The sequence below is a fragment of the Oratosquilla oratoria genome, chromosome 35, assembly GCF_046742065.1.
Source record: "Oratosquilla oratoria isolate Oo_2021 chromosome 35, ASM4674206v1, whole genome shotgun sequence".
Lineage (NCBI taxonomy): Eukaryota > Metazoa > Arthropoda > Malacostraca > Stomatopoda > Squillidae > Oratosquilla > Oratosquilla oratoria.
Genome location: NC_134811.1, coordinates 24,070,982 through 24,092,948, shown reverse-complemented (window position 1 = coordinate 24,092,948; position 21,967 = coordinate 24,070,982). Strand labels below are relative to the sequence as shown.

The 21,967-nt window shown below is 40.7% G+C and overlaps 1 protein-coding gene across 4 annotated transcripts in view; it reads right to left on the bottom strand.

Moving 5' to 3' along the window:
* The window catches only part of LOC143018584 (glycerophosphocholine cholinephosphodiesterase ENPP6-like), a 94,236-nt gene that overhangs the window by 29,960 nt on the left and 42,309 nt on the right, over nucleotides 1-21,967 (bottom strand). For all 4 annotated transcript variants that reach the window (XR_012965760.1, XM_076174075.1, XM_076174076.1 and 1 more), the window contains exons 4-5: nucleotides 21,421-21,618; nucleotides 17,835-17,973 (exon numbers count right to left, since the gene is read on the bottom strand). Coding sequence is in view for 3 of the 4 variants with exons in the window: in XM_076174075.1 (XP_076030190.1) it covers nucleotides 17,835-17,973; nucleotides 21,421-21,618 (337 nt within the window). In the remaining variant the exon portion in view is untranslated. The remainder of the gene's footprint in view (nucleotides 1-17,834; nucleotides 17,974-21,420; nucleotides 21,619-21,967) is intronic.

Sequence of the window (21,967 nt, the reverse complement as noted above, 5' to 3'; positions counted from 1 at the left end):
GGTTATCCCGAATTTTCCAGTATGGGAGCAAGGGCCTAGGAAGGGCATAGCGGTCCGAGGGGAATCCGGACGTCACACAGCGATGCAATTGGACGTAGTCTGGGTCGGTCCTAGCTGAGTCACGTAACTCTTCCAGAGTCCTATCTTCATCTCCGTGGGACTCTGTCACAGCTCTCACCGTGGCTATCGTATGTAGAGATGCAATGGAGTCGGTGCAGAGTGTGTGGTCTTCCGGCGCTGGGTAGCTCACTGGGGCACGGGATAGGGCGTCCGGGATGCGAAGATCCTTTCCGGCACGCCATACTGCTGTGAAGATGTATGGGGACACCTTCTCCTTCAGGCGCTGGAGACGTGGGTTCTCCACTGCGTCCAAAGTGTAGCTGTTCAGGATGGGAACCAGGGGGCGATGGTCGGTCATCAACGTAAAATTCTGAAGTCCCATCAAGTAATATTTGCATTTGAACATCGCCCAGACGGCGGCGAGTAATTCTAACTCGATGGTGGCATATCTAGTCTCCGCCTCCGTCAAGAAACGGGAACCGCATTGGATTAGGCGTAGGCGTCCGCTGCCGTGGTCCTGTAGTAATGCAAAACCAATGCCGTTAAGCCGAGATGCATCCGTCTGGAGGATAGTTGGCAGGGTTGGATCGAATGAGGCGAGAATTGGGGGGTCGATGAGGGCGGCTTTCACCCGTCGGAATGCCTCGTCATGATCCGGTGTCCAGAGAAATTGTCTCTTGGGGCTCATCAGGGGCCGGAGAGGTTGGGCAGCTGCGGATATCTCCGGGGTGAATTCAGCCAACTGGTTAACGAGACCCATAAAGGACCTAAGGTCTGTTAAATTTGCAGGAGTTGGAAAGTCCCTGATAGCAATCACTTTGTCTTGGTCAGCAGCGATACCTGCCACTGACAATGTGAATCCGCAGAAATCCACCTTAGGCGCGGCGACCTCAAATTTTTCCTTATTAATGGTGATGCCAAATTCACGACATCTGGTGAGGACTTGGTGGATGCGGGTAAGGTGAGTGGTGTAGTCGGCATCGTAAAGGAGGATGTCGTCCACCACTTTGACGCAATTCTTGACACCTTGCAGTGCAATGTCACCTCGTAGGCAGTAGGCATCGCCTGTTGCTGCAAATCCCATTGGTCCTCTGCAATATTGGAATCTACCATGTGGAGTTATAAAGGTGGTAAGGTGTCTGTCCTCTTCGGCGAGTTTGATCTGCCAGTAGCCGCAGAGAGCGTCCATGGTCGTGAAGTAACGAGCTGAGGTCGGTACGCTACGTACAGCATCAAAGGGTGTGGGCGACGGATGGGGTGGGCGAGCCACCTGGGCGTTAAGTTTGGACAGATCCGTCGTGATCCTCACACCTCCATTTGGTTTAGCTACGGCGACAAGTGGGTGGCACCATTCTGAAGGTTCGTCGCCAGCCGGTCGAATAATCCCTTGAGAGACCATGGACTCGAGCTCGTCCTTGACGTGGTCTCTGAAAGCCAGGGGAATTTGCCGGGGTGTATGGATTGCAAAAGGCACAGCATTATCCTTCAGGTGGATTCGCATTGGTGATCCCACCATGGGCTTAAGTGGTGTGGACTGAAGAGCTGCTTTAGCCACCAGAACGTCCTTAAACTCCTTTAAGAAGTACTCCTTCACGTCTGAGGGTGGTGTGGAGGCAGAGAATGGGAGTTCCACACACTTCTTAACGTGCTTAACCTCCAATATTGGCTTCGGGAATTCCTTGGGAATGATGGCCAATGCCTTGCAGTGGCTGAAGGAGAGGAGTGGGGTCTGGATGTCCTTGTGTACTCGGATCTGAGCAGAGCACGACCGCTTACCTAAAGTAAGGGTAGCCGTGAGCGTGCCAAGGGCAGGAGTCATTTCAGATCCGTCGGCTGTGAGTGTGGTGGTCTGCGGGGAAGCGTGTAGTGTCCTTGTTGAAATGGAAAGGTTTCTCAAGTGCTGTGGTCCTATCACAGTGATATCCGCACCGGTGTCTGGGATCATCTGCAAGTATGACGATTTACCACCGTGTGTGATAAGGACGCTGACGTGTTGAGGCACCGCAGGGCTGGGGCTAGGAGACATCACTCGACGGCAGGACGGCTGTGGGGTTGGCGGGTGTTCCGAAACATGTCCACCGCCAGAGACTGAAACACCTCGCTTGTGTTTCTGACGAGTCTCCTGCTTGCAATATGTGTCGAAGTGACCAATACGGGAACAGAGGCGGCACTGGGTCTTACTAGCGGGACATTTGATCGTGGAAGGAAAGTGTCCCTGCCGACCACAGTTGCGGCAGGTAGCCTGAGCCGCAGGGCATGCTCCTGGCTCATGGTGCCTAGCACAGCACTGGCATGGGTCCGTTGCCTTCGATGTCGGTTGCTTAGGGGTTTGCCTGATGAAACTTTTCTGCTTCTTCCTTCTTTGGTGGTGGGTCAATGCTCTTACTTGTGCAGGTTGGGCACGAATATCAGACGTAGCACACCTGGCTGCTTCATAGGAGCGGCATGTATTGACCATGTCCTGCAGTGAGCACTTGTCGTCCAGGGATATGAGTCGCTGAATCAACTCATCATCCCGAACGCCCATAATAATCACCGACTTCAACTGAGTCTCTTCGCAAATTGGCGATTTACCAGGGCATATGTCGATCTCCTCGGCACTGCGACGCAACCTTACGTAGAAATCTGCAAATGTTTCGCCTTCCATCTGCCTGCAGCTAAGCAATCCCCTCCTGCGTATTGCCTCGTTCCGCAAGCCCTTGATGTGTACTTCCAGAGCAGTGACCACCTCATCGACGGTCTTGTCTGTAGAGGGAGGTATTTGCAGGGTATGCTCTAGGACACGTTGTGTTTCAAGGGTGAGACACATACGTAATTGTATAAGCTGCTTCTCATGGGGTAAGCTATGCAGGTCGACCATGGTAGCGTAATCTTGCCAACGTCGCTTCCATTCGCGGAACAATTGGTAGGTGGCATCTGGTTTAAGCGGAGGTGGCGTCTGAGCATTGGCCTTTTGAGTGGGTGGAGGGAGCGGGGGCTGACGATGACGGCTGTCATCGGAGGCCGCATGGTGCTCTGGGGGAGAGTGAGCGGGTTGCCGTTCCGGGTTTATCAATTTGAGCAGGGCTTCAAATCTAGCCTGGTCTTCTCGTCGTCTGCGTTCGTCTTCTGCTAACCTCGTCTCTTCAATCCATTTGACGAGGGAAAGCATGTCGGTTGGTGGGAAGGATGCGGCCTGTTGCTCATTGGAAACATCTGGCTGCAATTCTTCCTCCTCTTGCTCGAGTGCTCCTGAACGAGTATTAGGCATTTCGCTAGAATAAAGCTAATAGTGTGGGCCCGTAATGCGCGGATGAGTACCCGTAAGCTGGCGGGTACCTGGGGCCCAGTAGGCCTGCGGGCGTGTAAGCGAGGGGAAGTATCGCGCACACGTCCTGCCAATGTTCAAATACAAGCGTCTCTCCGACAAAGAGGCAGCAAGATTTTCACAAATACCACTCACAATGCACTGCGACACTATACACTATACGGGGAGGCACTATAAACCACACGTGTAAGCACTAGACACTATACGAGAAGGCTCCACGCATATACGCAGAATGCGTGAAGTAGATGAGCGCAATATGGCGGCGGAGCACTGCCAGTCACTAACGAACACGTGCATACGATGTCGTCGTTTGAAACACTTATGTTCTACGTACGAGCGTGTAACTCTGTCACTGGGACTGCACACGTTCGTGAGCCCTTGTCGCACACAATTACGATATGTGGGTCACAGTACACCAAAATAATGCAGGACACGGTACACCAGAATAATGCATGTATAGGCTGAGTTCATTGCGTTGCACTGCCCTGTATGCGCTGTCAATGTTGTATATCTCACTGCGCCATGTGTGTGTTGGTCGAGGGCTAATAATACACACTGTAGGTTCTTAAGTACATTCAGCCTTAAACACTAACACAGTTACAAGAAGATACAATATAATAACAGAGTCAAAGCTAGCGCCCATGCGTGACTCCGCGTCCCCTCTAGTCTCTCACTCAAGCACTGTTGCTAAGCACCTATGCATGCCTACCCCGGGCATGTGAGTTGCCACATGTCGCCAGACGGGGATATCAATAACCCACATCCTCCTTGTCTAAAATTCTCCAAATCTTGTTTGTTTTTCAGTTTGTTGTTTACACATCTGTAGAATAGTTTTGGTTGATCTTTACATTTTTCTATGACATCTTTTTCATATTTTCTCTTTTCCTCTCTGGACGCTTGTACATATTCATTTCTATAACAAGTATATATTTTCCATTTTTCTGGTCTTTTTTTTTCTTCCATTTGGTCCAAGCTTTGTCTCTTTTGTCTTTTATCTCCCTACAACTTTTGTTGTACCAGCATTTTACATATTCTTTTTCTTGTTTTTGTCTTGGGACATACTTTTCTACTCCTTTTTTATAGATTTTTGTCAAAATATTCCATTTCTCTTCTACTGTTGTATCTTCTTTGTGTATTCTTTCCCAGTTTTCATTTTGGAAGAATTCTCTTATTTTATCAAAGTTTGTTTTTTCATACATCATTCTTCCTTTTCTATATTGTTCATTTCTTTTCATGTATTTTTTCTCATTTAGTTCTAGTTCTATCAATATGTGGTCACTTTTGCTTATTGGTGCCTGGTATTCTATCTTTTCCACTATTTTAGGTTCTGATGTGATTATTAGGTCTAGTCTCGATGGTTCTTCTTCATTTCTATACCTAGTGTTCTCTTGGATCCATTGTGTCATTGTGTGGTCAATAATCATCTCAAGTAGAACACTTCCCCATGAGTCTTCTCCACCCTTTACGGTCATCTCTTCCCAGCATATTTCTTTGCAATTATAGTCGCCCATCATAACTATTCTTCCTCCATCTTCCATTATCTCGTTTAGTGTTACTCTTGTGTCTTCTAACATGCTTTTATGTTCATTCTCTTCCCATGAGGCTGTTTTTGGGGGCACATAGTTTATTACAAACTTTCTGCTCTTCTTATCTCTATCTTCTACTTCTATCATAATCATCTCTACTCTATTCTTCCCATATGTGACTCTCTTCACGTTTATATCCTTCTTAGTCAGGAACATAACTCCACCCCCTTGTTTTATCTTTCTGTTTCTAATCCAATAATTATATGCATTGTGTCCTATGCTGTTGGGTGGTAGTGGGCCTTTTAATTTTGTCTCAACAATTCCCATTATGTCTGGATCTTTTTCTTTCAGATATTTGTTCAGTTCATTCAGTCCTGTTATTAATCCATCTATATTTTTGTAGGACACTCTTAACTTTCTGTTATTTTCATTGTATTCTCTGTTTCTTTTGTGTTTCTTTTATGTTCCATTTCTTCAATTTCATATTCACTACTCTCCAGTAGAATTCTTGTTTTTCTGTCTCCGTTCTGGTCTCGTTTTTTTTCTTAGCTTCATGTCTATTCCTTATTTCCTCCTCTCTTTCCTCTTTATTCATTTCCCTTTTTATCCATACCTTTTTATATTGTTCACTTGTTGCTAGTTTCCCTGTTTTGGATAAGATATTCTCTGCCGTTGTTTGTGACCTGAATTTAATCTTAATTGGTCTGGTCTTGTCTGTACTATATTTCCCAAGCCTGAATTTCTCTTCAATTTGTTTCATTATTTCTGGCTCATCTTCCTGAACTAATTCTAGTAAATTTCTTACTTTTTCATTTTCCTCTTTGGTTCTTGTGGTTCTATCTGGGTTATGTTTCTCTTCCATTCCTAATATAATTATACATTTCTTTCTGCTAAGTCTCTTACTATATTCTCCTTCTGTCTCATCACTTTGATAACTGAGTCTTCAGTTTGTTCTTTCATTTGCTGTTTGATTATGTCAGTAAATGCAACTTTACTGTTTTCTTGAATTTTTTTCCAACCCTCCTTGTTGTCCTTATTATTCTCCTTTAAGATTTTATTCTCCTCTTTTTCTTCTTTTAACTGTTTTTTTTTTAATTCTTCAATTTCCTTAGTTAAGTTTTTGTTCGCCTTCTCTAGTTCTTCCAATTTTTCAACCCTCTGCACAAAGTTGTTAACATGACCGAACCTAAGTTCCCAGTGCTCGATCATCTTATCGAGCTTCTCTTCTAGTCTTGTTAATCGGGGGGTTGTGTCCCCCCCCCCCACCCTCTTTAAATCCCTGGAAAATATTCTCATCACCTTCTACCGTATTGCTCTTATCTATACTTCTGATCTTTACATTTTTGTTAGACATTTCGTCGTCGCTAAATTGGTCCGGACCTCTTTTGTTTAGATGGCATCTGCCTGCCTGGGCCAAGTCCTCACCTTCCTCATTTCCTTCCATTTCCCTCAGTAATCCCTCCCCTTCTCCTTTTTCCTCACTTTCCCCTACACCACGAGCAATTTCCCATCACCCTGCAAATACAATAGGTACTTCCTTTGCTTCGGGATCCACGAAATTTCACTTTTTCTTCAGAACGTCCTCTAAGCCATCCATTCGTTGAAGTGTGTATTTACCTAGTTGTATTTTATGGGAAGGGGAGCTATGCTCGTGGGGTCCCATCTTCGTATCTCATTTTATCTAAACTATTTTTAAATTCATGTATTGTTTTTGCACACACCACTTTCTCATCTAACTTGTTCCAACTGTCTATTACTCTGTGAGGAAAGCTGTTCTTTTTCAAATCTCTTCTATAGCTGTCTTTTTTTTATTTTCTTTCCGTGTCCTCTTGTATTTCTGTCATCCCATTTTATCAGATTCTCTCTATCAGTAATTTCTATGCCTTTCATGATTCTGTAAATAGCTATCAAATCTCCTCTCTCTCTTCTTTGCTCTAGTGTCTGTAGTTCAAGTTTTTCTAGTCTCTCATCATATGATAGTTTTGAGAGTGTTGGTGCCAATTTTGTAATTGCTCTTTGTATTCTTTCAAGTTTTTTTATACATTTTTTTGTACTTGGTGACCGTATCGTTGCTGCATATTCCAATCTTGGTCTTATCAGGGTAATTAGGATTTTCTTCACCATTTCTTCATCCAGGTATGTGAATGCAACTTTGATTGTTCTTATTGAATTATAAGTTTCTCCAAAAATCTTATTTATATGTTTCTCAGGTGACATATTATTCATAACAATGACTCCCAGGTCCTTCTCATTTTCTACTTTTTTTATTCCTTCTTCTCCCAATTTATATGATCCTGTTATTCTGTTTTTGCTTTTTCCAAATTCCATTATACTACACTTTTTTGTATTGAACTCCATCTCCCACTTCCTACTCCATTCCTGTACTTTATTTAGATCTCTCTGTAGTGATTCACAATCTTCTTCCGTGTTCACTCTTTTCAGTAGTTTTGCATCATCTGCAAAGAAGCTCATATAGCTTTCAATTCCTTCATCTATATCATTAATATATATATAGCAAACATTATTGGGGCCAGAACTGTTCCTTGTGGAACACCGCTTATTACTTCATCCTATTTTGAGTGTTTGTCTCTTGTCACTACTCTCATTTTCCTTTCTTGCAAAAAATCTTCCATCCAATTAAGCAGTTTGCCCTGTATTCCTCCTTCAGTTTCTAATTTCTTAAGCAACTTCTTATGTGGTACTTTGTCAAAAGCTTTTTTTAGGTCTAGAAATGCACAGTCCGCCCATCCATCTCTTTCTTGTATTATATTTATTAGCCTTGAATAGAAACATATTAAATTGGTGACGCATGATCGTCCTTGTCTGAATCCAAATTGCCTTGGGTTTAGCACGTTGTTTTTTTTCTAAATACTTTACCCATCTACTTTTGATAATTCTTTCACAAATTTTTGCTATTGTACTTGTTAGAGAGACTGGCCTATAGTTGTTAGGGTCTTCTTTATTTCCTCCTTTATATATAGGTACTATATTTGCTTTTTTCCAATCTTCTGGAACTTTACCTTCTTTCAAGGAACTGTTTATTATGCTATGTATTATGTCTGCCAGTTCATTCCTGCATTCTTTCAAAATCCAGTTTGCTATTTCATCTGGTCCATGTGATTTTCTGACATCAAGATTACTCAAGTGGTTCAATACTTCATTCTTTGTTACTTCTATTTCTTTCATAGGGGGGACTTTCTCTTTCCATTCGATCTCTTCAGGTTGTATGTTCTCCCTTGTAAACACTGATTTAAAATGTTTGTTCATAATTTCCGCCATTTCCATTTCCTCTGTGTATTCAACTCCCCCTTGTCTTAATTTCTCCAAGTCTTGTTTGTTTTTCAGTTTATTGTTTACAAATCTGTAGAATAGTTTTGGTTGATCTTTACACTTTTCTATGACATCTTTTTCATATTTTCTCTTTTCCTCTCTGCACGTTTGTACATATTCATTTCTATAACAGGTATATATTTTCCATTTTTCAGGTCTTCTGTCTTTTTTCCATCTGATCCAGGCTTTGTCTCTTTTGTCTTTTAACTCCCTACAACTTTTTTTATACCAGCATTTTACATATTCTTTTTCTTGTTTTTGTCTTGGAACATACTTTTCCACTCCTTTTTTGTAAATTTTTGTCAAAATATTCCATTTCTCTTCTACTGTTATTTCTTCTTTGTATATTTCTTCCCAGTTTTCTTTTTGAAAGAATTCTCTTATTTTATCAAAGTTTGTTTTTTCATACATCATTCTTCCTTTTCTATATTGTTCATTTCTTTTCATGTATTTTTCTTCATTAAGTTCCAGTTCAATCAATATGTGGTCACTTTTACTTATTGGTGTTTTATATTCAATCTTGTCCACTATTCTGGGTTCAGATGTAATTATTAGGTCTAGTCTCGATGGCTCTTCTTTAGTTCTATACCTAGTGTTCTCCTGTATCCATTGTGTCATTGTATGGTCAGTAATCATCTCAAGTAGAGCGTTTCCCCATGAGCCATCTCCACCCTTTACTGTCATCTCTTCCCAGCAGATTTCTTTGCAATTAAAGTCGCCCATCATAACTATTTTTCCTCCATCTTACATTATCTTGTTTAATGCTATCTGTGTGTCCTCTAACATACTTTTATGTTCACTCTCTTCCCATGAGGCTGTTTTCGGGGGCACATAATTTATCACAAACTTTCTGTTCTTCTTATCTCTGTCTTCTACTTCCATCATTATCATCTCTACTGTATTCTTTCCATATGTGACACACTTCACGTTTATATCCTTCTTAGTCAGGAACATAACTCCACCCCCTTGCTTTGTCTCTCTGTTTCTAATCCAATAATTATATGCATCATGTCCTACACTGTTGGGTGGTAGTGGACCTTTTAATTTTGTTTCTACAATTCCCATTATGTCCGGTTCTTTTTCCTTCAAATAATCATTCAGCTCATTCAATCCTGTTATTAATCCATCTATATTTGTGTAAGACACTCTTAGTTTTCTGCCACTTCCATTGTGTTCTCTGTTTCCCTTTTGTTTTTCTCTTGTGTGTCGAATTTCCTTAGTTTCATATTCACTACTCTCCAATGGAATCTCTCTTTTTCTGACTCCGTTCTGTTCTCGTTTTTTTCCTTAGCTTCAAGTCTTTTCTTTTTTTCTTCCTCTTTTTCTTCTTTATTCATGTCCCTTTTTATCCATACCTTTTTATATTGTTCACTTGATGCTAGTTTCCCTGTTTTGGATAAGATATTCTCTGCCGTCGTTTGTGACCTGAATTTAATCTTAATTGGTCTGGTCTTATCTGTGCTATACTTTCCGAGTCTAAATTTCTCTTTGATTTGCTTCATAATTTCTGGTTCATCTTCCTGAACTGATTCTAGTAATTGGCTTACTTTTTCATTTTCCTCTTTGATTCTTGTGGTTCTATCTGGGTTGTGTTTCTCTTCCATTCCTAATATAATTATACATTTCTTTTTGTCTGCTAAATCTCTTACTATATTCTCCTTTTGTCTCATCACTTTTATAACTGAGTCTTCAGTATGTTCTTTCAATTGCTGTTTGATTATGTCAGTGAATGAAACTTTATTGTCTTCTTGGGTTGTCTTCCAATTCTTAGCTTCTTTAGTTATGGCCTCTCCGTTTTCTTTACTATTCCTCTTCAATTCCTCATTCTCCACCTTTACTTCTCTTAACTGTCTTTTTAGGTCTTCTATTTCATCAGTTAAATTTTTGTTCGCCTTCTCTAGTTCTTCCAATTTTTCAAATCTCTCGGCAATTTTCGTCATTTTGCCAAACCTAGCTTCCCAGTTGTCAGACATTTTTTCAAGTTTTTCCTCCAGTATTGCCAGTCAGGGGAGGTTGGTATTCGCCGACCTTTCATTAAATCCTTGGAAATGATCATCCTCACCTTCCATTGAACTGCTCTTATCTATGTTTCTGATCTTTACAATTTTGTTAGTCCCCTCATCTAAATCCAAGTCGTCCGTTCGACGTTTGTTTATCAACCGTCTAGACTCTTGGACTAAGTCCTCCCCTTCCTCATTTCCTTCCATTTCCCTCAATATCCCTTCCCTTCTCCTTCCCTATCACTTCCCCACTTTTTCACGAGCACTCCCCTTCCTTATAAATACAATAGGCACTTCCTGAATGCTGTGATCCACGTAGTTTTTCCTTTTTCTTTGGAACACCAGTTCACGCCGTCCATTCGGTTGAAAGGGTGTGTGTGTGTGTGTGTGCCGTGTAACAATGATATGAGCTGTCTGTGAATTTCGGGGAATATTAGTCATAGCTTCGTGTTTGGTTTGATGTACATAATTGTAGCGATTAATAGGACTGGGCAGTTGGTTTTTGGATAGTGAGCGTTATTGTTGTGTTGTTGCAGAAAACGTAGTTCGTTGTTATAGAAGTGTTTTTCGTGGTGATTACTCTCGTGTACTGATTTTGAATTTTCCCATCAACTTACTGTTTCATTATTTTGTCTTCCTATTATACCGTCTATTTCTACTTGAATATATTTCTGCTACAATTATACTTTATACATATACTGAATTATATATTATTGTATATATATTATAGTACGTATAAATATATATTTATATACCTCCAAAATACTAAATTATAAATTTTTCCTTGACTCCACCACCACAAACTGGTAACATCTGGTAACATTGGACTCTGAGACACGCATGTGGCCAGTTGACGGAAAATGCTCAACTTAGTGGACCGTTCCCGCTAAATTGAGCTATTTCCGTAGACGCGCATCTGGCCAGCTAGCGGAAAATGGTCAACTTAGCGGACCATTTCCACTAAGTTGAGCATTTTCATTATTGCTATTTGCAGTTCGCTAATTTGAGCTTCCGCTAAATTTATATCCGTTAAATCGGGCTTCCACTGTATATATATACATATATATATATAAATTCGACGCACCCAAGTTATATCACATTTGACCTCTGTCACACTCCAAACTTCATCATAGTTCTTAACTCTTCTTAAACTTTTCATCACATTCATTCTTAAACTCTACCCACGTTGATTTTTTCTCTCATATTTGAGATGGTGCCAATATGAATGGATTGTATTTATATGGAAAACCTGATATAACTAATATTAATGACTAATGAGACTGAGTAATTTCTTAAAGACGCAATAGATGATGAAATCAATTCAAACTGATTAAATAAAATCAATTGAAGTTTCAATTTTACAGCCTTCGTTGTCCTTGCAAGTTTGGTATGTAGTGTTCATAAGCAAGATGCATATTTTAGGTGAAACTGAGTTCTTGGCAACTATAAACTTCAATCAGTTTGATTGGAAACACTTTGAGGAATTTCGTGGTTGCTATTCATGCAGTTTCAGTTTGGTTGGTTGTGGGTTTGTGATTTTGTACATGCTGAGGTTTTTCAACTTGCCGTTTCATTCTTGTAAATCGTTTTCCCCACATGGAGATGATTTCATTTCATGTATCTATTTTTATATTATGGTGCTGCTATTGATATATGGGCATTTTTATGCATAATTATACAAAAAACTGTATATGTACTTTCCACTGTTCTTGTTTCGTTGTGAAGCATATGCTTTTTCTTAATTTCACAGTTCCACTAATAACTATAGAGGCTCTTGTTTCTTAAGGATGTTTTCTATTCGTTTAGTGGTTATTGCTCGCAGCACATTAGCGCAGGGGGATCCGCTCAGTTTCGAGTCCAATATTACCAATATTGGATTTTAAACGAATCCAGCGACCCTATCAAGATGACACTGTTACTATACTATAAATGTTGTTATTTGATAATAGTGATATTGAGAATGCCAATAATGTTTTATATGAATTTTGTGATAAAAGACAAAGAGGAAAGATAGAAATGTTAAAGAAGAAATATTAATCTCTTCTTAGAGAATTAGAATCAATGTAAAAATTAATAAGCTTAACATATTTTTGTAACAAAAGTCATCAAAAGGATGGAATATTTATACAAACATTTAACCTAAGCTAACCTAACCGAACCTAATTCAGTTAAAACCTAACCTAAAGTGAACCTAACCTACCTAATGTATTTCCCAATGGTGACAATTGACGAATGAGTCACGAAGTCTATAAGTGGTCCGAATCAGCCATTGCTAGCGAGGGCTGAATGAACCATGAAAATGAACACAATTTCTGATTGTTTAGTGTGTTATGTATAAGGCCTATATTACTTAAAGGAAAATTTGTCCCACCCCCATTTTTAATCATGTGTTCTATTTTTCTGTATAGGTCATGGATCGCTTCCTAATGCCCCACAAGAGGCAACAAGTTAATGATGACGATCAAGAACCATGTACTTCTAGTTCTACTGAAAATCCGGAGTTGGAAGAGAAGGTGGATGATGACAGTACCCAGAAAAACACAAGACGTCCTCCAGGGCCAAACAACATCAGCCTGCTGCCAGATAGTGGGCCTACCTGTCCTGATTTGAAGAAATATCCTTCACACATGCAAGGTGGTCAGACAAGATCATTCAATATAAGATGGCACCAACAATATTCTTGGCTTGAATATTCCGTGGTCAAAGATGCAGCTTACTGTTTTGTGTGTCGTCATTTTACAACTTCCCATCTTGGTCGAGGTGAACAATCATTCACCCACAACGGATTCAAGAATTGGAAGAAGGCAACCATGTCTCTGAAGGCTCATAATACTTCAGCTTGTCATAAATTTGTGATGCAAGCTTGGGGAGAATTCAAATTGTAGAAAGTTACAGAGGCAACAATTTATCAAGCCATTGATGCCGGGCATGCCAAGACAGTGGTGGATAATCGGCGGTACATTAAAGCAGCTATTGATGTACTTCTCTATACAGCATGTCAAAATGTTGACCAGAGAGGGCACAGAGAAGGGGATGAATCCGACAATCGAGGAAACTTTTTGGAATTACTTAATGTGCTAGCCAAGTATGATCATACAGTTGCCAAAGAAGTTAACGGTCCGGGGAATGCAAAATATACTCACCACGATATACAGAATGAATTATTTGAAATAATGGCAGGTATGATCAGAAAGGATAAGAGATGAGGTGAAACAAGCAGTGCACTTTGCCATCATGGTGGATGAAACGAAGGAAGGAGCAGATCTCTATTGCTGTGAGGTATCTCCATGATCAGGAACTTCATGAAGAATTCTTGGATTTCACACCAGCTGAAGGCCTTGATGCAGAATCGTTACTCCAGAAGATAAAAGAAACTTTAGCCAAATGTAAAATTGACCACAATACCTGTGTCGGTCAGTGGAGTGACAGTTATGTCGGGTTGCACCAATGGGGTCCAAGAAAGATTCAGAGGAGATGTTTCACAGGCTGTATACATACACTGCTATGCTCATAGGCTAAACCTCATTTTAGTTGACTGTGTAAACAATATAAGGTAAATCTCTGAGTTTTTCATCACAATCCAATCACTACAATTTTTTCTCCTCGTCGGTGGTGTATCAGGAATTTCTGAAATTCCAAAAGGAGCTGAACCCAGAAAGACCACATATAGAACTCAAACAGTTATCGGACACCAGATGGGCATGCCAACACTCAGCCTGCCAAGCTGTTAAGAGGACCTTGCCTGGCATCGTTGCAACCCTAAAACATTTAATGGAAGGGGGAAATATGGACAGAGCTAGTGGAGCAAGGTCACTCACTGCCTTTCTGGATCACCATTTTGTGACGAATCTGGTGTTCATGGAGAGTTTGCTGCATTTGACGAAAACCTTGTCAGATCAACTCCAGTTCCCCCGATCTCCAGCTTGCCTCAGCAGTTGATTTGGTTGAAGCAGTGATGTCAAGTCTCACAGAGATGAGAAACGAAGAGAGCTGGGAGCAACTACGAACTCATGCTGAAGAATTGTGCCAGACTGTAGGGATTCGAAGACAACTTGCACGTCAGAGGCAAAGGGCAGCCCCACGATACTTGGATGAGTTTGTCATAACATCTGGCACAGGACAAGATGATAATTCAAATGACTCCGATGTTACCAAGAGACTGATTTACTACTCCGTAATAGACAAGTTTCTCAGTGAGTTGAGAAGAAGGTTTTCTGGCGATGCATGTTAGGTACTTATTGGAGTATCTGCCCTCAACCCCAATCATCCAACCTTTTTGAACAAGGAAAAGCTATCAGGAATGGCTGCAAATTACGGGGTGGAGGACAAAGATCTATCCATAGAGCTGCACCAACTAAGAAGGTTGATTGCCAGAAAGCAGGAGCAGGGAATGGAAGTGGACACACCTATGCAACTTGCCATCATGCTCCAACCGTACAAAGATGCATTCATAGATTTGTATAAGCTAGTGCGTATTAATGTTACTCTTCCAGTTAACTCAGCATCATGTGAAAGAAGCTTTTCGTGCCTAAAGCAACTGAAAACCTACTTGTGTAACAGTAGCGGTGACAAACGTACCAGTAATCTTGGAGTATTAAACATTAATTCCCAAAGAGCAAAGATGTTAGATAGGGATATGATTATCGATGCATTTGCTGCCAACCATAGGAATAGGCATATCATTTTAAAGTAGGTGGAACGATGTATATCCTGAAATATATCATCGTGAGTTTCTCTTCTTTTTTGAACTTTATCTGTTTATGGTTGAAATCCAAGAAATGTCTAAACATCAAGGATTTACTGGCTTTTTCATATGAAGGACACTGAATGAAGAAAACATGTATTTCTATCTGTTTTTAAAACTATTCTTAAGGAACAACTTGCAATTAAGTTTAGCAAGAGGATTACATTTCTGTTATCGAAATATGTAAATAGTTTCTAGGGAAGTGCTTATGTTTCAAAAGTGTTTGTTCAGCTATATATGAATTTAATTTCCATTCATATAAACGTTTTACAAACCATAAAACCTTTTTGTTTTTGTTTTTATTCAATTTTTGTTTATTCGACAATTGAAGAAATATAGCCTGCTTCAAGTAATGTTTCATGAAGCAATTTACACAGACGTATATGCTACATGGGTTAAAAGGGTGATTAGATGCCAGGGCCCACAATATTATATAAGAAGCTTTTGAATTTCCACATTGGCCCTGAATTTCCTATGGCATGTACTGCATGATGAATTGGTCATGGTGAAAATATACACTTGATTTCCTTCCTTACCCAATTACACAATTTGATGATTGACAGACAATAATACCCCATTCATAGACATTTAATCCAGCTCAAGAAACCCTAGTCACAGCATGCAGAGTATGTGGAGGGGGTTTTGATTACAATCCTGCCCAAAGTACCATGTAATTTTGTGCAACCTAAGTGGAATAGCAGCTCGGTGAAGTGATAATAATAGACCTCTAGCAGTGGGTTTGGAAACTTGATATACCTCACTCGAACAATAGATAAGTGAGGTTAGAAAATCAACTTTTTTACCGGGATCAAAACAGCATGGTATGCCTCCCATGTTCAGATGTTCGTGAATGATCATCATCTGAGTTTATTTTCTGAGACCCCCCCTCGTCAACATGTTGAGTCCCTCCTCAGCCCCCAACAAAAAATCCTAGCAGAGCTCCCGTCAGGGCGGTGCCCCTGGACCCCACCAAGGACCCTAGGCTGACCCCTTTGACCCCATGGTGGACCTCGGACTACGCCTTTCGGATTGCCGCTAATGCAGAAATTATAGTACTATAAGCCACCCCAAAAATTTGCTCAGCCCCCTTAGCCTCCCCAACTAAAAATTCCTGGTGCTGCCGCTGCCCCTGCCCCTCTCTTCCTTGCATCACAGTATCATCTATACATAGCCATTTTCCACTCACCCTTATCTCCTGCCTTCTCCCTTCCTTCTTCAGCAGACATTCCCCTCTTGCTCAAAGCCCCTTTCACCCCATTCATCCATCTCATCCTTGGTTGTCCCCTCAAGTTCACTTCTTCTAACTATATCTTCCACACCTCTTTTGCCAACTTTTTTTTTACTCATTCTTTTCATGTGTCCAAATCATCCCAATACTCTTTCATCAGCCCTATCTGCCATCTCCTTTTCCATCCCCTCTCCTCCTCACTTCTTCATTTCTCACTCTATCTAACCTTGTAACCCCTACCATACTTCTCACATACTAGTGGACTCTACATCAGAGAGCTTTGTCACGTGTTTATTGCAAACCAGCCAATGTGGACAAAATAAGTATGAATGGTCAAGAGGAGTACCTGGATAGTTACAAGGAAGGTGTTATTAGAGTCTACATAAAAAGAGCTATAACAGTGTGTTCTTCCTGTAATGCTTTTCACAGTGTATTGAAACATTTGAGGCAAATGCTTACAGACAATGGCTATTCCAACACAGACTCTGACCTCTTGACTGGGAAGAGGATGAATAAACTTCAGTCAAATGATAAACCCCAATCCCAATTACATTAATATCTTCTACCCCAATACTTTCATGTATGCATACAAGAAAGATGAAAAGGCAATTAACCTCCTCACTCTGGGGCACATCGCACGTCTGGCAGCATTAGCTGCCCGACGTGCGATGTTGCGTCATAATAATCGCATTATAAAAAATAAAGTCAGTGCTCAATCGTTCGTTCTCTTTCACCCATGAATTTTGATAACCATAGAAAATATGATGAAGCCAGTTTAGAGAGAATGGAGGTTACGTAGGTACGACTACAATAAATATAATCAAGACGCCGACGTTGGTATCATGGCGTACCCACTTGCTCCTCATGACGCCTACGTAGGCGTCACCGTCTGGAAGTGGTTAAAGATATTGTCAAAAGAAATTTACATCCTACAAGTGAGGACAGTGAAATATGTGTTCTCTTTTATTATAAGAACCCCAGAACTTCTTCATTGATCATGAAAAACAACTTATTTAAGCAAGCTGAGTCTATATCTACAGCTAATTTAGTATGCGAATATCACTGCTCTTCCAAGGACTGTGTTCCTTATAATAACATCTACATTGACCACACTAAATGTAGCCTCAGCAGATGCTTGACAATGCATTAACAAGAATGGGCTATCAAGCATCACTACCACACTATAACAAGGAAATCAGTAAGGAAACTTTGGTCAACTCCATCAAAATCATTGGTTGCTGTGAGGATACCAGATGGCTACAACTGCTGGAGGCAATATACATCAGAAACAAGGTACCATCCATGAATATTCAAGCAAACATGGTATCTAGCATACTAGTGTTTAATTCAAGGGCCTGGTTTATGAGATTTAGTGCATCACCATCTTCTACTCCTTGACCCACACCCACTCCTTCTTAACCCCACCCCTGCCTCCTCCTCCTCCTTGACCCCTCTCCCTCCGTCTCAACCCCAGCCCCCTCCTCCATCACCTCACCCCCTACCTGCAGTACTATTAAAAGATCTGACTGCATCATTGCTAGAAAGGGTAGACAAGTATAAGGGAATAGGTAAATTTTGAAAAACAACCTATGGCCAATGACCTAATGTACTTCAGGAACAAACCCAAGAACACACATACTGTTATTGTTGAGCCCCAGCTCCTCAAGCCTGTTCTGCAGGTATTCAATATTGGAGTCAACCCTGGCCACAGTCTCCTTCAGCTCACTTGATTCTGGGCCATTAATATGACCAGCATCATCCACATCACCAAAGTACACCTGCATGGGAAATAGTAGAAGTCATAATCATCTTGATTAGTTCATAATTTGGTGCAAGAATGAGTGACTGATGTGTAAACAACCAATTGATATATGTGATCAAATAATATCATTTGATGAATGAATTGGGGAAATTAAGTAAAGAAACAAGTAATTCAGGTGATAATCCCAATGATAATACAACAATCTGTTAATAGGGCCACAGAGTGTTTGAATTTGGGGAGTATTCAGACATGTGAGGTAAAATCATCCCCCCACCCCTCAGTCTCCACTCAGCTATTCCAGTGCAGAATTTTCTATTCTAAAGGAATAATGGTATATGGTACACGTAAGTCATAGAATAATGGTGGGTTCAGATATGGAAGGGATTACTGTAGTGTACACTGATGATCTAATGTTGATATGTACATGCATATATATACAATATATATACAGGAGGTGCTAAGATAAGAGGGAGGGTGGAGGGGTGTGGAGTGTATTTAGGGATGAAATGGGTGGGAATGATTTTATGCCTTTTCCTTTTTGGCTACCTCCCTTGTAAGGGGGAAAAAGCCTTGGTATATGTATGTATATACATATGTATCCAATAACCCATCTAGAGTATTGGTTGCATGTTACTATATGGTAAATATCTCCTCTGTAGCATGCAGCTGATACTTTATGGTATATATGAGGTGCCCCTACATACCAGAGCCACATCATTTTGTCTGTGGTAAAGGAAATATCTACTCAGAGAGAAATTATCCTACTTTATTATACTGTGACTGTCCCTTCATTATGCTGTCCCCTTCCTCTTAATACTGTCCTGTATCACTTCTCTGAATATATATTTCCATTTTTGCCTAACCCCCCTTGTGGTAGGGGAAGAATGAATATGGCCACTGAGTTTTCCCATTTGGGTCGTAAAAGACAGCTAAAACAGGATGGAGGATGGGACTAGGCATCCTGCTCTCTGTACCCCAAAGGGGCAAACTTATGAGAAGTCAAGGCATAAGAGGGAGGATTTTTCCAACCAGAACCGGTTTGGGTTTTTCAATACGTGTGGGTGTGGTACAGATGAGAGTTAAAGGGAAGAGATAGGTAGTATATTTGTGAGAAGGAAGATGGAGGTATTGGCAATGAGTGAAAATAAGTTGAAAGGAAGGGGTGAATTTAAGTTTGGGAGTGTAGAGGGAAGGGTGTCGGGAGTGAGGGAAGGGTGTCGGGAGTGAGGAAAGGACAAGGAAGGGAAGGGGTGACTCTACTACTAAGTGAAAAGATAGGTAAGCATATTTTGTCCTCCAGTGACATTATATCCTCCTGTGATATTTTGTCCTATCATTACATTCCATTGTGATCTTTTTTTCCTCCACTGTCATTACATCCCATTGTGATATTTTGTCTTTCATTGACATTCTGTCCGGCATCCCTTCCTAAAATTATATTTTGTCCTCCAGTGACATTATATCCTGCCATGATATTTTGTCCTCCACTATCATTACATCCTATCATGATATTTTATCCTCCACTATCATTACATCCCATTGTGATAATTTGTCCTCCACTGTCATTACATCCCATCATGATATTTTGTCCTTTGTCATTATGTCCTAATGTAATATTTCGTTCTCTACCGACATTATATTGTAAAATTATATTTTGTTCTATACTGGCATATTGTTCTACATTATTGCTATACCCTACTCTGTTTTCCCCAGTACACTCTATTTCCCCTTCCCTTTTGGTTTCTACTCCAAAAAAGGAACTAGTTATTACAAACTCCCTCAATGAGATTTGTAAGAACATCTTTGCTTCTGCAGGTAAGGTGGATCCCATCAGAAGTGTAAAGGTCATGAAGCCTGGAAAAGAGATACCAAGGATCAAGAAAGTGGTATCCCAGTTGTGTGCACAATCGTGATATCCTCTCATGATGCCTATGTAGGCGTCACCATATGGAAGGGGTTAATGTGGAGGAGGGTGAAATTGGGAAGGGAGATATAGGTCTTTGTAAGGACATATGGGCCTGGTAGCAAGAATGCTAGAGTAGGAGATGAACCAATAGTAGTTGAGAAATGTGGAGTGGCAATTAAAAATAATAGTGGAGAGTTAATGGTGAAGGTGTGTTTAGAGAATTGATGATAGGTAACACAGTGTTTAGTAAAAAGATTAATCATAAGTACACATGGGAGAGGGTGGTGGAAGGAAGGGTGGTTGATAAGGCTTTAATATCTATGTTCTTCTGTCTTCTCCCTTCCCCAACAGACACCCCCTCTTTCCCAATGCCTCTTTCACCCCATCCATCCATCTCATCCTTGGTTGCCCCCTCATGGTCACTCCATCCACCTCTGCTTTCCATACTTCTTTGACTAATCTTTTTTCACTCATTCTTCCTATATGTCCAAACCATCCCAATACTTCTTCATCAACCCTATCTCCCAACTCCTCTTCCACCCCCTCTCTCCTCCTCACCTTGTTCCCAATTCTATTCAGCCTAGTAACCCCTACCATACTTTTCAGACATTTCATCTCAAACACATTTAAACTCTTCCTCTCTTATGTTCCATGTTTCTGCCCCACACAGTGCTGTTGGCACAATCACTCCTTCATACATTCTTCTCTTAGCATCCATTCCTAAAAGTCTATTTCTCAATACACTTTTTAATTCCCCAAAGCATTTACTTGCTTCTCTCAATCTACATTCTACCTCCACCTCCACTCCTACCTTTCCTACCACATTCACCCCAAAGTATCTAAAGCTATCCACTTCTTCCAGTCTCTCTTCCTTAATACTCACTTCCTATTTGCTGCCATCCTCTCTCTTTGTACATCTCATCACCTTACATTTACCCACATTTATCTTCAACTTCCTTCTTTTGTATAACTTCCCAAACTTCATCACTAATTTCCTTAATCCCTCCTCTGATCCTGCTACAAGCAGTGTCATCAGCAAACAACAATTGGCTTATCTCCCATTTTTCTCCACTTTAACAATCTCCAAAACCTTGCACCACCCCATCCATGTACATATTGAATAGCCATGACAATAGGGCAGTGGGCAAGATTCAGGAATGACCTGTCATTCAGGAGGAGCCAAGAAAAGAGGGAGGGGTGGTAAATGAGAGTGGAGTATGTGGGGATGAAATGGGTGGGAGTGGATTTATGCCTTTGACTTTGGCTACCTTCTAGGCTACCAACGGATAAATGTCTAGGATGCAAATTTCACCCCTTACTATACAAATAATTATAGAAGACTGTACTGTACACAAACACACATGCCAACAATACAATATACACTCCATAAAGGATTTGTGGGAAAACCACATTCCAGCTGATGCATTCCTCACAGAGATGGGACTACTCAGCCAGACAGTCTAGGGAACTAGAACCGTCACACTTGAGGGGTTAATGATTAAACATTTTAATGATGTTATATGGGCCTGGATTGGGCACACAGTTCAAAATACTTACCATTGCCAAATCAAATCCTTCATTTAATTTGTCGATGCCTTTGTCCAGTCTCTCCCTGAAGGTTTCATCACCATGATAAGGTGTACAGAACTCTGGGTATGTGCCCTTGATACCCACATCACACCGACCCCATCTGATGACAGCCACCTCAAGGTTAGCCAATGTTGCTGTTGTCCACAAGGGTTCCGATGTCCACCACTAAAACAATGAGATGACAATTAGAAAGAAAAACAGTTATGGTAGCTGGTGGTGGTGTTGGGGGTGGGAAAGGAAAACGAGGAGTAAGCTGTTTTAAGTGTAAAAACAGAAATGTAAACACCCCATGATATTTTTAAGTGCGATGTTTTTTTTTTTTTATCTCATCCCACCTCTCTGCTTTTTTTTCTTCCTTTCTTTCCTTCTCTTTCTTTTTCCCTCCCTCTCTATCCTATTCTTCTCTTGTGTACCTCTTGTACCTCTCTAATATATTTTTATGAATCTTGTTGCACATAGTTTTTGTTGTTTTGTCTTTAGGTTTTATGTAAACAAGGTGACTTTTTTCATTATT